Source organism: Coregonus lavaretus (assembly GCF_964263955.1).
Source record: "Coregonus lavaretus genome assembly, chromosome: 30".
NCBI lineage: Eukaryota > Metazoa > Chordata > Actinopteri > Salmoniformes > Salmonidae > Coregonus > Coregonus lavaretus.
This window is the reverse complement of record NC_140017.1, coordinates 38,364,160-38,379,162: the sequence shown is the minus strand read 5'-3', so window position 1 is coordinate 38,379,162 and position 15,003 is coordinate 38,364,160. Positions and strand designations below refer to the sequence as shown.

The window sequence follows — 15,003 nt, the reverse complement described above, 5'->3', positions numbered from 1 at the left end:
GAGACAACTAAAGAAGGAGAGAGGGAGACAACTAAAGAAGGAGAGAAGGAGAGAAAGAGACAACTAAAGAAGGAGAGAGGGAGACAACTAAAGAAGGAGAGAGGGAGACAACTAAAGAAGGAGAGAGGGAGAGAGGGATACAACTAAAGAAGGAGAGATGGAGACAACTAAAGAAGGAGAGAGGGAGATAGCTAAATAAGGAGAGAAGGAGACAACTAAAGAAGGAGAGATGGAGACAACTAAAGAAGGAGTGAGGGAGACAACTAAAGAAGGAGAGATGGAGACAACTAAAGAAGGAGTGAGGGAGATAGCTAAATAAGGAGAGAAGGAGACAACTAAAGAAGGAGAGATGGAGACAGCTAAATAAGGAGAGATGGAGACAACTAAAGAAGGAGAGAGGGAGACAGCTAAAGAAGGAGAGAGGGAGAGAGGGATACAACTAAAGAAGGAGAGATGGAGACAACTAAAGAAGGAGAGAGGGAGACAACTAAATAAGGAGAGAGGGAGACAACTAAATAAGGAGAGATGGAGACAACTAAAGAAGGAGAGAGGGAGACAGCTAAAGAAGGAGAGAGGGAGACAGCTAAAGAAGGAGAGAGGGAGAGAGGGATACAACTAAAGAAGGAGAGATGGAGACAACTAAAGAAGGAGAGAGGGAGACAGCTAAAGAAGGAGAGAGGGAGACAGCTAAAGAAGGAGAGAGGGAGAGAGGGATACAACTAAAGAAGGAGAGAGGGAGACAACTAAAGAAGGAGAGAGGGAGACAACTAAAGAAGGAGAGATGGAGACAACTAAAGAAGGAGAGATGGAGACAACTAAAGAAGGAGAGAGGGAGACAACTAAATAAGGAGAGAGGGAGACAGCTAAAGAAGGAGAGAAGGAGACAGCTAAAGAAGGAGAGAGGGAGACAGCTAAAGAAGTAGAGACGGAGAGAGGGATACAACTAAAGAAGGAGAGATGGAGACAACTAAAGAAGGAGAGAGGGAGACAACTAAAGAAGGAGAGAGGGAGACAACTAAAGAAGGAGAGAGGGAGACAACTAGAGAAGGAGAGAGGGAGACAACTAAAGAAGGAGAGAGGGAGACAACTAAAGAAGGAGAGAGGGAGACAACTAAAGAAGGAGAGAGGGAGACAACTAAAGAAGGAGAGAAGGAGACAACTAAAGAAGGAGAGAGGGAGACAACTAAAGAAGGAGAGATGGAGACAACTAGAGAAGGAGAGAGGGAGACAACTAAAGAAGGAGAGAGGGAGACAACTAAAGAAGGAGAGAGGGAGACAACTAAAGAAGGAGAGAGGGAGACAACTAAAGAAGGAGAGATGGAGACAACTAGAGAAGGAGAGAGGGAGACAACTAAAGAAGGAGAGAGGGAGACAACTAAAGAAGGAGAGAGGGAGGCAACTAAAGAAGGAGAGAAGGAGTAAACTAAAGAAGGAGAGAGGGAGACAACTAAAGAATGAGAGAAGGATAGAAGGAGACAACTAAAGAAGGAGAGAGGGAGACAACTAAAGAAGGAGAGAAGGAGAGAAGGAGACAACTAAAGAAGGAGAGAGGGAGACAACTAAAGAAGGAGAGAGGGAGACAACTAAAGAAGGAGAGAGGGAGACAACTAAATAAGGAGAGAAGGAGACAACTAAAGAAGGAGAGAGGGAGACAACTAAAGAAGGAGAGAAGGAGACAACTAAAGAAGGAGAGAGGGAGACAACTAAAGAAGGAGAGAAGGAGAGAAGGAGACAACTAAAGAAGGAGAGAGGGAGACAACTAAAGAAGGAGAGAGGGAGACAACTAAAGAAGGAGAGAGGGAGAGAGGGAGACAACTAAAGAAGGAGAGAAGGAGACAACTAAAGAAGGAGAGAGGGAGACAACTAAAGAAGGAGAGAAGGAGAGAAGGAGACAACTAAAGAAGGAGAGATGGAGACAACTAAAGAAGGAGAGAGGGAGACAACTAAAGAAGGAGAGAGGGAGACAACTAGAGAAGAAGAGAAGGAGACAACTAAAGAAGGAGAGAGGGAGACAACTAGAGAAGGAGAGAGGGAGACAACTAGAGAAGGAGAGAGGGAGACAACTAGAGAAGGAGAGAGGGAGAAAACTAGAGAAGGAGAGAAGGAGACAACTAGAGAGAGCATGAGAGACAGGAAGAGTTTTGTGTATAGTGTTGTTCACTGTAAGTCAATATGGCTCTCAAAATGTGACCGATTTCACACTGATTGTGTTAACCTCTTTGATCTCTTTATGTTCAGTAGAATATATTTTTTACTCTCCACTCTGCTGATGGTTAAAGAGAAACATCTGGTGCTACTAATTACAATGAGATTTATATGTACAGTATTTAGCCGTGGGCCCTATTGCAAGAAAACACTACTGAAATCAGCAGTGAGGAATTAGAGGATCCGGTGAAAAGGAATCTCCCCTCAGGTCACTCATCGTTATATACTGCAGCATCCCTCAGGTCACTCATCGTTATATACTGCAGCATCCCTCAGGTCACTCATCGTTACATACTGCAGCATCCCTCAGGTCACTCATCGTTGCATACTGCAGCATCCCTCAGGTCACTAATCGTTACATACTGCAGCATCCCTCAGGTCACTCATCGTTGCATACTGCAGCATCCCTCAGGTCACTCATCGTTACATACTGCAGCATCCCTCAGGTCACTCATCGTTGCATACTGCAGCATCCCTCAGGTCACTAATCGTTACATACTGCAGCATCCCTCAGGTCACTCATCGTTGCATACTGCAGCATCCCTCAGGTCACTCATCGTTGTTACTGCAGCATCACTTAATGGTAAAGGCCTGGGCTTAGAACACAGGTCAGAATGAGACTACTGACTCGAGAACACGTGTACACACACACACACGTTTGTTTTACTATCCTTGTGAGGACCAAACAATTGATTCCCATTCAAAATCCTATGTTCCCTAACTCCTAACCCTAAACCTAACTCCTAACCCTAATTATATCCCTAACCCTAATTGTAACCCTAAACCGAACCCTAAAATAGCCTTTTTCCTTGTGGGGACTGGCGAAATATCCCCACTTGTCAAAATGATCCTTGTTTTAAGGAACCAAAAACACAGATTGAATTCCTGAAATCTGGCTCTGCTTAAACATGCTGAACACATTGAAGCAGGCTCCCTGCTTCTTCCTAGCCCCCTTCAGAGTCATAGGACAGATGATAAGCGACCAGTTGATCACCAGAGCCAGCCCTGCACCGACCAGACCATGGGACACAGCAGGGTGCAGGAGCCTCAATCAACTACAGGTCAAACAAGGGATAGGCCTGTGTTTGAAGGCACCGTTACGCCGTTATGTTAGGCGCTACAGGTCAAACAAGGGATAGGCCTGTGTTTGAAGGCACCGTTATGCCGTTATGTTAGGCGCTACAGGTAAAACAAGGGATAGGCCTGTGTTTGAAGGCACCGTTATGCCGTTATGTTAGGCGCTACAGGTCAAACAAGGGATAGGCCTGTGTTTGAAGGCACCGTTACGCCGTTATGTTAGGCGCTACAGGTCAAACAAGGGATAGGCCTGTGTTTGAAGGCACCGTTACGCCGTTATGTTAGGCGCTACAGGTCAAACAAGGGATAGGCCTGTGTTTGAAGGCACCGTTACGCCGTTATGTTAGGCGCTACAGGTCAAACAAGGGATAGGCTTGACGCCTTGATAAGTTCCTTTCCTGAGGATGGCTCACCCCTCACAGTTTTGGGGGATTTCAACCTCGCTATTTCCACATTTCACTCATTTCTCTCTGCCTCCTTCTTTCCACTTCTCTCCTCTTTTGACCTCACCCTCTCACCATCCCCCCCTACTCACAAGGCAGGCAATACGCTTGACCTCATCTTTACTAGATGCTGCTCTTCTACTAATCTCACTGCAACTCCCCTCCATGTCTCCGACCACTACTTTGTTTCCTTTTCTCTCTCGCTCTCCTCCCACACTACTCACTCTGCCCCTACACAGATGGTAATGCGCCGCCGCAACCTTTGCTCTCTCTCTCCCACTACTCTCTCCTCTTCCATCCTATCATCTCTTCCCTCTGCTCAATCCTTCTCCCTCCAATCTCCTGATTCTGCCTCCTCAACCCTCCTCTCCTCCCTTTCTGCATCCTTTGACTCTCTGTGTCCCCTATCCTCCCGGCCGGCTCGGTCCTCCCCTCCAGCTCCGTGGCTTGATGACTCATTGCGAGCTCACAGAACAGAGCTCCGGGCAGCGGAGCGGAAATGGAAGAAAACTAAACTCCCTGCCGACCTGGCATCTTTTCACTCCCTCCTCTCTACATTTTCTTCCTCTGTTTCTGCTGCTAAGGCCACTTTCTACCACTCTAAATTCCAAGCATCTGCCTCTAACCCTAGGAAGCTCTTTGCCACATTTTCCTCCCTCCTGAATCCTCCCCCCCCCCGCCCCCCCCTCCTCTCTCTCTGTGGATGACTTCGTCAACCACTTTGAAAAGAAGGTTGACGACATTCGATCCTCGTTTGTTAAGTCTAATGACACTGCTGGTCCTACTCACACTGCCCTACCCTATGCTTTGACTTCTTTCTCCCCTCTCTCTCCAGATAAAATCCTGCGACTTGTGACTGCAGGCCGCCCAACAACCTGCCCGCTTGACCCCATCCCCTCCTCTCTTCTCCAGACCATCTCCGGTGACCTTCTCCCCTACCTCACCTCGCTGATCAACTCATCCTTGACCGCTGGCCATGTCCCTTCCGTCTTCAAGAGAGCGAGAGTTGCTCCCCTTCTCAAAAAACCAACACTCGATCCCACTGATGTCAACAACTACAGACCAGTATCCCTTCTTTCTTTTCTTTCCAAAACTATTGAGCGTGCCGTCTTTAGCCAACTCTCTTGCTATCTCTCTCAGAATGACCTTCTTGATCCAAACCAGTCAGGTTTCAGGACTGGTCATTCAACTGAGACTGCTCTTCTCTGTGTCACGGAGGCTCTCCGCACTGCTAAAGCTAACTCTCTCTCCTCTGCTCTTGTCCTTCTAGACCTGTCTGCTGCCTTTGATACTGTGAACCATCAGATCCTCCTCTCCACCCTCTCCGAGCTGGGCATCTCCGGCGCGGCTCACTCCTGGATTGCGTCCTACCTGACCGGTCGCTCCTACCAAGTGGCGTGGCGAGAAGCTGTCTCCGCACCACGTGCTCTCACCACTGGTGTCCCCCAGGGCTCAGTTCTAGGCCCTCTCCTTTTCTCCCTATACACCAAGTCACTTGGCTCTGTCATATCCTCACATGGCCTCTCCTATCATTGCTACGCTGACGATACACAACTAATCTTCTCCTTTCCCCCTTCTGATAACCAGGTGGCGAATCGCATCTCTGCATGTCTGGCAGACATATCAGTATGGATGACGGATCACCACCTCAAGCTGAACCCTGGCAAGATGGAGCTGCTCTTCCTCCCGGGGAAGGACTGCCCGTTCCATGATCTCGCCATCACGGTTGACAACTCCGCTGTGTCCTCCTCCCAGAATGCGAAGAGCCTAGGCGTGACCCTGGACAACACCCTGTCGTTCTCCGCCAACATCAAGGCGGTGACCCGCTCCTGCAGGTTCATGCTCTACAACATTCGGAGAGTACGACCCTGCCTTACACAGGAAGCGGCACAGGTCCTAATCCAGGCACTTGTCATCTCCCGTCTGGACTACTGCAACTCGCTGTTGGCTGGCCTCCCTGCCTGTGCCATTAAACCCCTACAACTCATCCAGAATGCCGCAGCCCGTCTGGTGTTCAACCTTCCCAAGTTCTCTCACGTCACCCCCCTCCTCCGCACACTCCACTGGCTTTCAGTTGAAGCTCGCATCCGCTACAAGACCATGGTGCTTGCCTATGGAGCAGTGAGGGGAACGGCACCTCTGTACCTTCGGGCTCTGATCAGTCCCTACACCCAAACGAGGGCATTGCGTTCATCCACCTCTGGCCTGCTGGCTCCCCTTCCTCTGCGGAAGCATAGTTCCCGCTCAGCCCAGTCAAAACTGTTCGCTGCTCTGGCACCCCAATGGTGGAACAAGCTCCCTCACGACACTAGGACAGCGGAGTCACTCACCACCTTCCGGAGACATTTGAAACCCCACCTCTTTAAGGAATACCTGGGATAGGATAAAGTAATCCTTCTACCCCCCCCCCCCCAAAAAAAAAAATTGTAAAGTGATTATCCCACTGGCTATAGGGTGAACGCACCAATTGGTGAGTCGCTCTGGATAAGAGCGTCTGCTAAATGACGTAAATGTGCCCTTGAGCAAGGCACTTAACCCTAATTGCTCCTGTAAGTCGCTCTGGATAAGAGCGTCTGCTAAATGACTAAAATGTAATGTAAATGTATAGGCCTGTGTTTGAAGGCACCGTTATGCCGTTATGTTAGGCGCTACAGGTCAAACAAGGGATAGGCCTGTGTTTGAAGGCACCGTTACGCCGTTATGTTAGGCGCTACAGGTCAAACAAGGGATAGGCCTGTGTTTGAAGGCACCGTTATGCCGTTATGTTAGGCGCTACAGGTCAAACAAGGGATAGGCCTGTGTTTGAAGGCACCGTTACGCCGTTATGTTAGGCGCTACAGGTCAAACAAGGGATAGGCTTGACGCCTTGATAAGTTCCTTTCCTGAGGATCGCTCACCCCTCACAGTTTTGGGGGATTTCAACCTCCCTATGTCCACATTTGACTCATTTCTCTCTGCCTCCTTCTTTCCACTTCTCTCCTCTTTTGACCTCACCCTCTCACCATCCCCCCCTACTCACAAGGCAGGCAATACGCTTGACCTCATCTTTACTAGATGCTGCTCTTCTACTAATCTCACTGCAACTCCCCTCCATGTCTCCGACCACTACTTTGTTTCCTTTTCTCTCTCGCTCTCCTCCCACACTACTCACTCTGCCCCTACACAGATGGTAATGCGCCGCCGCAACCTTCGCTCTCTCTCTCCCACTACTCTCTCCTCTTCCATCCTATCATCTCTTCCCTCTGCTCAATACTTCTCCCTCCAATCTCCTCATTCTGCCTCCTCAACCCTCCTCTCCTCCCTTTCTGCATCCTTTGACTCTCTGTGTCCCCTATCCTCCCGGCTCCTCGGTCCTCCCCTCCAGCTCCGTGGCTTGATGACTCATTGCGAGCTCACAGAACAGAGCTCCGGGCAGCGGAGCGGAAATGGAAGAAAACTAAACTCCCTGCCGACCTGGCATCTTTTCACTCCCTCCTCTCTACATTTTCTTCCTCTGTTTCTGCTGCTAAGGCCACTTTCTACCACTCTAAATTCCAAGCATCTGCCTCTAACCCTAGGAAGCTCTTTGCCACATTTTCCTCCCTCCTGAATCCTCCCCCCCCCCGCCCCCCCCTCCTCTCTCTCTGTGGATGACTTCGTCAACCACTTTGAAAAGAAGGTTGACGACATTCGATCCTCGTTTGTTAAGTCTAATGACACTGCTGGTCCTACTCACACTGCCCTACCCTATGCTTTGACTTCTTTCTCCCCTCTCTCTCCAGATAAAATCCTGCGACTTGTGACTGCAGGCCGCCCAACAACCTGCCCGCTTGACCCCATCCCCTCCTCTCTTCTCCAGACCATCTCCGGTGACCTTCTCCCCTACCTCACCTCGCTGATCAACTCATCCTTGACCGCTGGCCATGTCCCTTCCGTCTTCAAGAGAGCGAGAGTTGCTCCCCTTCTCAAAAAACCAACACTCGATCCCACTGATGTCAACAACTACAGACCAGTATCCCTTCTTTCTTTTCTTTCCAAAACTATTGAGCGTGCCGTCTTTAGCCAACTCTCTTGCTATCTCTCTCAGAATGACCTTCTTGATCCAAACCAGTCAGGTTTCAGGACTGGTCATTCAACTGAGACTGCTCTTCTCTGTGTCACGGAGGCTCTCCGCACTGCTAAAGCTAACTCTCACTCCTCTGCTCTTGTCCTTCTAGACCTGTCTGCTGCCTTTGATACTGTGAACCATCAGATCCTCCTCTCCACCCTCTCCGAGCTGGGCATCTCCGGCGCGGCTCACTCCTGGATTGCGTCCTACCTGACCGGTCGCTCCTACCAAGTGGCGTGGCGAGAAGCTGTCTCCGCACCACGTGCTCTCACCACTGGTGTCCCCCAGGGCTCAGTTCTAGGCCCTCTCCTTTTCTCCCTATACACCAAGTCACTTGGCTCTGTCATATCCTCACATGGCCTCTCCTATCATTGCTACGCTGACGATACACAACTAATCTTCTCCTTTCCCCCTTCTGATAACCAGGTGGCGAATCGCATCTCTGCATGTCTGGCAGACATATCAGTATGGATGACGGATCACCACCTCAAGCTGAACCCTGGCAAGACGGAGCTGCTCTTCCTCCCGGGGAAGGACTGCCCGTTCCATGATCTCGCCATCACGGTTGACAACTCCGCTGTGTCCTCCTCCCAGAGTGCGAAGAGCCTAGGCGTGACCCTGGACAACACCCTGTCGTTCTCCGTCAACATCAAGGCGGTGACCCGCTCCTGCAGGTTCATGCTCTACAACATTCGGAGAGTACGACCCTGCCTTACACAGGAAGCGGCACAGGTCCTAATCCAGGCACTTGTCATCTCCCGTCTGGACTACTGCAACTCGCTGTTGGCTGGCCTCCCTGCCTGTGCCATTAAACCCCTACAACTCATCCAGAATGCCGCAGCCCGTCTGGTGTTCAACCTTCCCAAGTTCTCTCACGTCACCCCCCTCCTCCGCACACTCCACTGGCTTCCAGTTGAAGCTCGCATCCGCTACAAGACCATGGTGCTTGCCTATGGAGCAGTGAGGGGAACGGCACCTCTGTACCTTCGGGCTCTGATCAGTCCCTACACCCAAACGAGGGCATTGCGTTCATCCACCTCTGGCCTGCTGGCTCCCCTTCCTCTGCGGAAGCATAGTTCCCGCTCAGCCCAGTCAAAACTGTTCGCTGCTCTGGCACCCCAATGGTGGAACAAGCTCCCTCACGACACTAGGACAGCGGAGTCACTCACCACCTTCCGGAGACATTTGAAACCCCACCTCTTTAAGGAATACCTGGGATAGGATAAAGTAATCCTTCTACCCCCCCCCCCCCCCCAAAAAAAAAATTTGTAAAGTGATTATCCCACTGGCTATAGGGTGAACGCACCAATTGGTGAGTCGCTCTGGATAAGAGCGTCTGCTAAATGACGTAAATGTGCCCTTGAGCAAGGCACTTAACCCTAATTGCTCCTGTAAGTCGCTCTGGATAAGAGCGTCTGCTAAATGACTAAAATGTAATGTAAATGTATAGGCCTGTGTTTGAAGGCACCGTTATGCAGTTATGTTAGGCACTACAGGTCAAACAAGGGATAGGCCTGTGTTTGAAGGCACCGTTACGCCGTTATGTTAGGCGCTACAGGTCAAACAAGGGATAGGCCTGTGTTTGAAGGCACCGTTATGCCGTTATGTTAGGCGCTACAGGTCAAACAAGGGATAGGCCTGTGTTTGAAGGCACCGTTACGCCGTTATGTTAGGCGCTACAGGTCAAACAAGGGATAGGCTTGACGCCTTGATAAGTTCCTTTCCTGAGGATGGCTCACCCCTCACAGTTTTGGGGGATTTCAACCTCCCTATGTCCACATTTGACTCATTTCTCTCTGCCTCCTTCTTTCCACTTCTCTCCTCTTTTGACCTCACCCTCTCACCATCCCCCCCTACTCACAAGGCAGGCAATACGCTTGACCTCATCTTTACTAGATGCTGCTCTTCTACTAATCTCACTGCAACTCCCCTCCATGTCTCCGACCACTACTTTGTTTCCTTTTCTCTCTCGCTCTCCTCCCACACTACTCACTCTGCCCCTACACAGATGGTAATGCGCCGCCGCAACCTTCGCTCTCTCTCTCCCACTACTCTCTCCTCTTCCATCCTATCATCTCTTCCCTCTGCTCAATCCTTCTCCCTCCAATCTCCTCATTCTGCCTCCTCAACCCTCCTCTCCTCCCTTTCTGCATCCTTTGACTCTCTGTGTCCCCTATCCTCCCGGCCGGCTCGGTCCTCCCCTCCAGCTCCGTGGCTTGATGACTCATTGCGAGCTCACAGAACAGAGCTCCGGGGAAATGGAAGAAAACTAAACTCCCTGCCGACCTGGCATCTTTTCACTCCCTCCTCTCTACATTTTCTTCCTCTGTTTCTGCTGCTAAGGCCACTTTCTACCACTCTAAATTCCAAGCATCTGCCTCTAACCCTAGGAAGCTCTTTGCCACATTTTCCTCCCTCCTGAATCCTCCCCCCCCCCGCCCCCCCCCTCCTCTCTCTCTGTGGATGACTTCGTCAACCACTTTGAAAAGAAGGTTGACGACATTCGATCCTCGTTTGTTAAGTCTAATGACACTGCTGGTCCTACTCACACTGCCCTACCCTATGCTTTGACTTCTTTCTCCCCTCTCTCTCCAGATAAAATCCTGCGACTTGTGACTGCAGGCCGCCCAACAACCTGCCCGCTTGACCCCATCCCCTCCTCTCTTCTCCAGACCATCTCCGGTGACCTTCTCCCCTATCTCACCTTGCTGATCAACTCATCCTTGACCGCTGGCCATGTCCCTTCCGTCTTCAAGAGAGCGAGAGTTGCTCCCCTTCTCAAAAAACCAACACTCGATCCCACTGATGTCAACAACTACAGACCAGTATCCCTTCTTTCTTTTCTTTCCAAAACTATTGAGCGTGCCGTCTTTAGCCAACTCTCTTGCTATCTCTCTCAGAATGACCTTCTTGATCCAAACCAGTCAGGTTTCAGGACTGGTCATTCAACTGAGACTGCTCTTCTCTGTGTCACGGAGGCTCTCCGCACTGCTAAAGCTAACTCTCTCTCCTCTGCTCTTGTCCTTCTAGACATGTCTGCTGCCTTTGATACTGTGAACCATCAGATCCTCCTCTCCACCCTCTCCGAGCTGGGCATCTCCGGCGCGGCTCACTCCTGGATTGCGTCCTACCTGACCGGTCGCTCCTACCAAGTGGCGTGGCGAGAAGCTGTCTCCGCACCACGTGCTCTCACCACTGGTGTCCCCCAGGGCTCAGTTCTAGGCCCTCTCCTTTTCTCCCTATACACCAAGTCACTTGGCTCTGTCATATCCTCACATGGCCTCTCCTATCATTGCTACGCTGACGATACACAACTAATCTTCTCCTTTCCCCCTTCTGATAACCAGGTGGCGAATCGCATCTCTGCATGTCTGGCAGACATATCAGTATGGATGACGGATCACCACCTCAAGCTGAACCCTGGCAAGACGGAGCTGCTCTTCCTCCCGGGGAAGGACTGCCCGTTCCATGATCTCGCCATCACGGTTGACAACTCCGCTGTGTCCTCCTCCCAGAGTGCGAAGAGCCTAGGCGTGACCCTGGACAACACCCTGTCGTTCTCCGCCAACATCAAGGCGGTGACCCGCTCCTGCAGGTTCATGCTCTACAACATTCGGAGAGTACGACCCTGCCTTACACAGGAAGCGGCACAGGTCCTAATCCAGGCACTTGTCATCTCCCGTCTGGACTACTGCAACTCGCTGTTGGCTGGCCTCCCTGCCTGTGCCATTAAACCCCTACAACTCATCCAGAATGCCGCAGCCCGTCTGGTGTTCAACCTTCCCAAGTTCTCTCACGTCACCCCCCTCCTCCGCACACTCCACTGGCTTCCAGTTGAAGCTCGCATCCGCTACAAGACCATGGTGCTTGCCTATGGAGCAGTGAGGGGAACGGCACCTCTGTACCTTCGGGCTCTGATCAGTCCCTACACCCAAACGAGGGCATTGCGTTCATCCACCTCTGGCCTGCTGGCTCCCCTTCCTCTGCGGAAGCATAGTTCCCGCTCAGCCCAGTCAAAACTGTTCGCTGCTCTGGCACCCCAATGGTGGAACAAGCTCCCTCACGACGCCAGGACAGCGGAGTCACTCACCACCTTCCGGAGACATTTGAAACCCCACCTCTTTAAGGAATACCTGGGATAGGATAAAGTAATCCTTCTACCCCCCCCCCCCCAAAAGAAAAATTTGTAAAGTGATTATCCCACTGGCTATAGGGTGAACGCACCAATTGGTGAGTCGCTCTGGATAAGAGCGTCTGCTAAATGACGTAAATGTGCCCTTGAGCAAGGCACTTAACCCTAATTGCTCCTGTAAGTCGCTCTGGATAAGAGCGTCTGCTAAATGACTAAAATGTAATGTAAATGTATAGGCCTGTGTTTGAAGGCACCGTTATGCCGTTATGTTAGGCGCTACAGGTCAAACAAGGGATAGGCCTGTGTTTGAAGGCACCGTTACGCCGTTATGTTAGGCGCTACAGGTCAAACAAGGGATAGGCCTGTGTTTGAAGGCACCGTTACGCCGTTATGTTAGGCGCTATGTCAGAGTGACTAGTTGAGAGGCAAAACTCGCTTAGGCAAGTCAAGTTCAAGTTTAATTTATTTTTAATTGCATACATTAGAATTTTCACATTCAAAAGTCTGAAATATCTTGGACTGAAACAACTGAACAAATCAGACAGCAGACAGGTGAGGAGAGGAACGTCGTGGACATTTGATAAATATAAATACACAGTAGCCTGGACAATATCTATGAGGGTGATTATAGCGGTGGATGCAGCTGCTGGTCAGTGTGTGTGTGTGTGTGTGTGTGTGTGTGTGTGTGTGTGTGTGTGTCAGGAATCTCCTTTGGTTAGCATTGCACATGTCTGGTGGGGTGGTGTAAGTAGCAGCTGGTCAGCTGATCATGTAAAGGCAGTATCAAGGCTACTGTGGTTTTAGGAAGGCTTCCAAAAGCAGCTGTCAAACAACCCACACCCACCCACTGATGAGGACAATGTCTCTGTTTTTTTATACAGTCTGACACAACTCACTTCATAACACTACTGAACCCTGACTAATAAAAATAAGTAACAGACATGTGAATCACAGTTCAGTGATGTTATAAAAAGTTTCTTCCTGTGATCCACTGCTTGCTAAATGGTGTTGAAGACAGTTCCTATGGTGTCCCTGCTGCAGACCGGGTTGTGGCTAGATACCTGACCAATCATGTTCACATATTGGAAGGTCAGAAAGCAGTCACAGGTCAGGACTCAAACCAGCGCTGAAGGTTGGTGATGGTGTTAGTCCGGAGTCTGTGGTTCCGCACGGCGCGGCACGCTGTGCAGTAATGCTCCGCCCAGAAGGTGGTCAGGTGCACGCTGTAGCTCCTCCCCCAGGCCAGGTGTCTCTGCAGGAGGGCGGGGCTCCGGCGCAGCAGCAGCAGGTATTGGGCGAGCAAGCGGGGAGAGGGGAAGTCGTCCACATGGATGAAGGCCTCAGGGGGGAGGAAGCGTTCGTAGTTTTCCCGCGGCGGCCCGAGAACTACAGGAACGGCCCCGGCCAGTAAGGAGTTCCAGAGCTTCTCGGTGATGTAGTCGGTGTGCTGTGAGTTCTCCAACGCCAGATAGAACTGGTAGCGTCTCACCGTGCGCACCACAGTGCTGTCCTCTGGCAGTGGCACACCTGCACGCCCGAACACATCCACGCCAACGTAGTTAGCCAGCCGGCGGTAGTACGCCACGCGGGCCTGCGAATCCGACCAGTTACTGATGACCCAGGCCAGTAGGTGGGGCCGCCGGGGGCCGTTGGCGTGAGGGCGAAGGCGGGGCACCAGGTAGCCGTAGGGGAGGAAGATGTCCGAATCTGCTCGGTAGGTCATGGTGAGGTTGAAGACGCCCTCGAACCGCCGCAGGCCACGAGTGTGAGACGGGGACTCAAAATTCATCCAGATCCACTTCTGGCCACGGGGCCGTGGGTCTGCCGGGAGTGCGGTGGCGTTGGTCGCTATCTCACGGTGGTGTATGATGACGGCGTCAGCCCCTTGGTACATGCGCCGGTCGTCGGTCAGTGTGCACCCACGGATCCCAAAGCGTGCCTCACAGTCCGGCAGTCTGCGGTAGTGGCCGAAGGGGTGCGTCCACAGGAGAAGGGTGACATCTCTGGGCTCACCTCCAGTGAGCGGGAGGGGTTGTAGTCGCGGGTCTGGGAGATTGAGCAAACACACTCCAAGGAGGAAAAAAAGCGTACAGCCGAGCGCGGCGAAACACACCCATGAGCATGACGTTCTCAGAACAGTCACTCTACGTGTTTTGCTTAGGCGCAGACCGGGGCGCTTAGAGGCTCTGTGAGAGGTAGAACGACCCCCTGTTACCCACTGAGTTATCTCCATGAAATCCATCAAACTTCCAGCCCTTATGTCCATTAACTCCAGAAGTTCTAGAAACTTAACGTCCACTTCCCTGTCACGTTCTCCTCTCCACGCACCTGGTGTAGCCTAGAATCTCTTTCACCTGGGATTCCAAGGAGAAAAGTTTACGGTCCTCCTTCTTTATGCCTTGGCTGTGAGAAAAACCAGTCGGCCCATTCTCAGGTAAACAGTAAGTCAGGCCTACTGTTCCTTTGTCTCTGGCTCTGTAAGGAGAGATAAGGATCTCTGCCACTGGAGTTTAATAATGTGTAGACTAGTTTTACCTAAGCTGTGTTGTTGGTGAATGCATGAGCAAACAGATACACCGTTCTGCGCAAACACTTGACGTGGCAGGCAGCATGCGACCTCCGGTTACCGGTGAATGGGGTCTTTGTAGCCCTCACGGGCTCTTTCAGGACAGCAAGAGTAAACACGCTGTCCCACAGGGCGAGGGCTGCTATGTAACCTAGAGGCAGCACTGCTTGGACCAACAACGATCTTACTTTATGGTTAAAACCCAGACCTCTTGGTAGAATCCATAGAACAGGGAGGCACAGGCTCAAGAAAAGCAAAGTGAACAAAATAGATAGACATAATTTAGAGGGGAAAAAAATCACAGATACTCCCAATTCTGTTATCTAATTAAATGTGTAATTCATGAGCGCAAATGTGGTAAACTGCATGCGTTTACTAATTTGTTAGAGGGTAATTATACAGGTGGGGTCTTTATTGATAACTGTGTTAGGCCTATACTGTGCTTGGACCCGGGGTTGGTACCGAAATTATTTTCCAGTCGTTTTGTTCTGAA

The 15,003-nt window shown here is 50.9% G+C and overlaps 1 protein-coding gene across 1 annotated transcript; it reads right to left on the bottom strand.

Moving 5' to 3' along the window:
• Positions 1 to 13,052: 13,052 nt before the first annotated feature.
• LOC311105855 (alpha-(1,3)-fucosyltransferase 4-like) lies at positions 13,053 to 14,177 on the bottom strand (the record flags this gene model as incomplete). Its single annotated transcript, XM_084148068.1, has 1 exon — positions 13,053 to 14,177. One exon carries the CDS (start codon positions 14,175 to 14,177, stop codon positions 13,053 to 13,055), a length of 1,125 nt encoding a protein of 374 aa, XP_084004194.1.
• Positions 14,178 to 15,003: the final 826 nt, after the last annotated feature.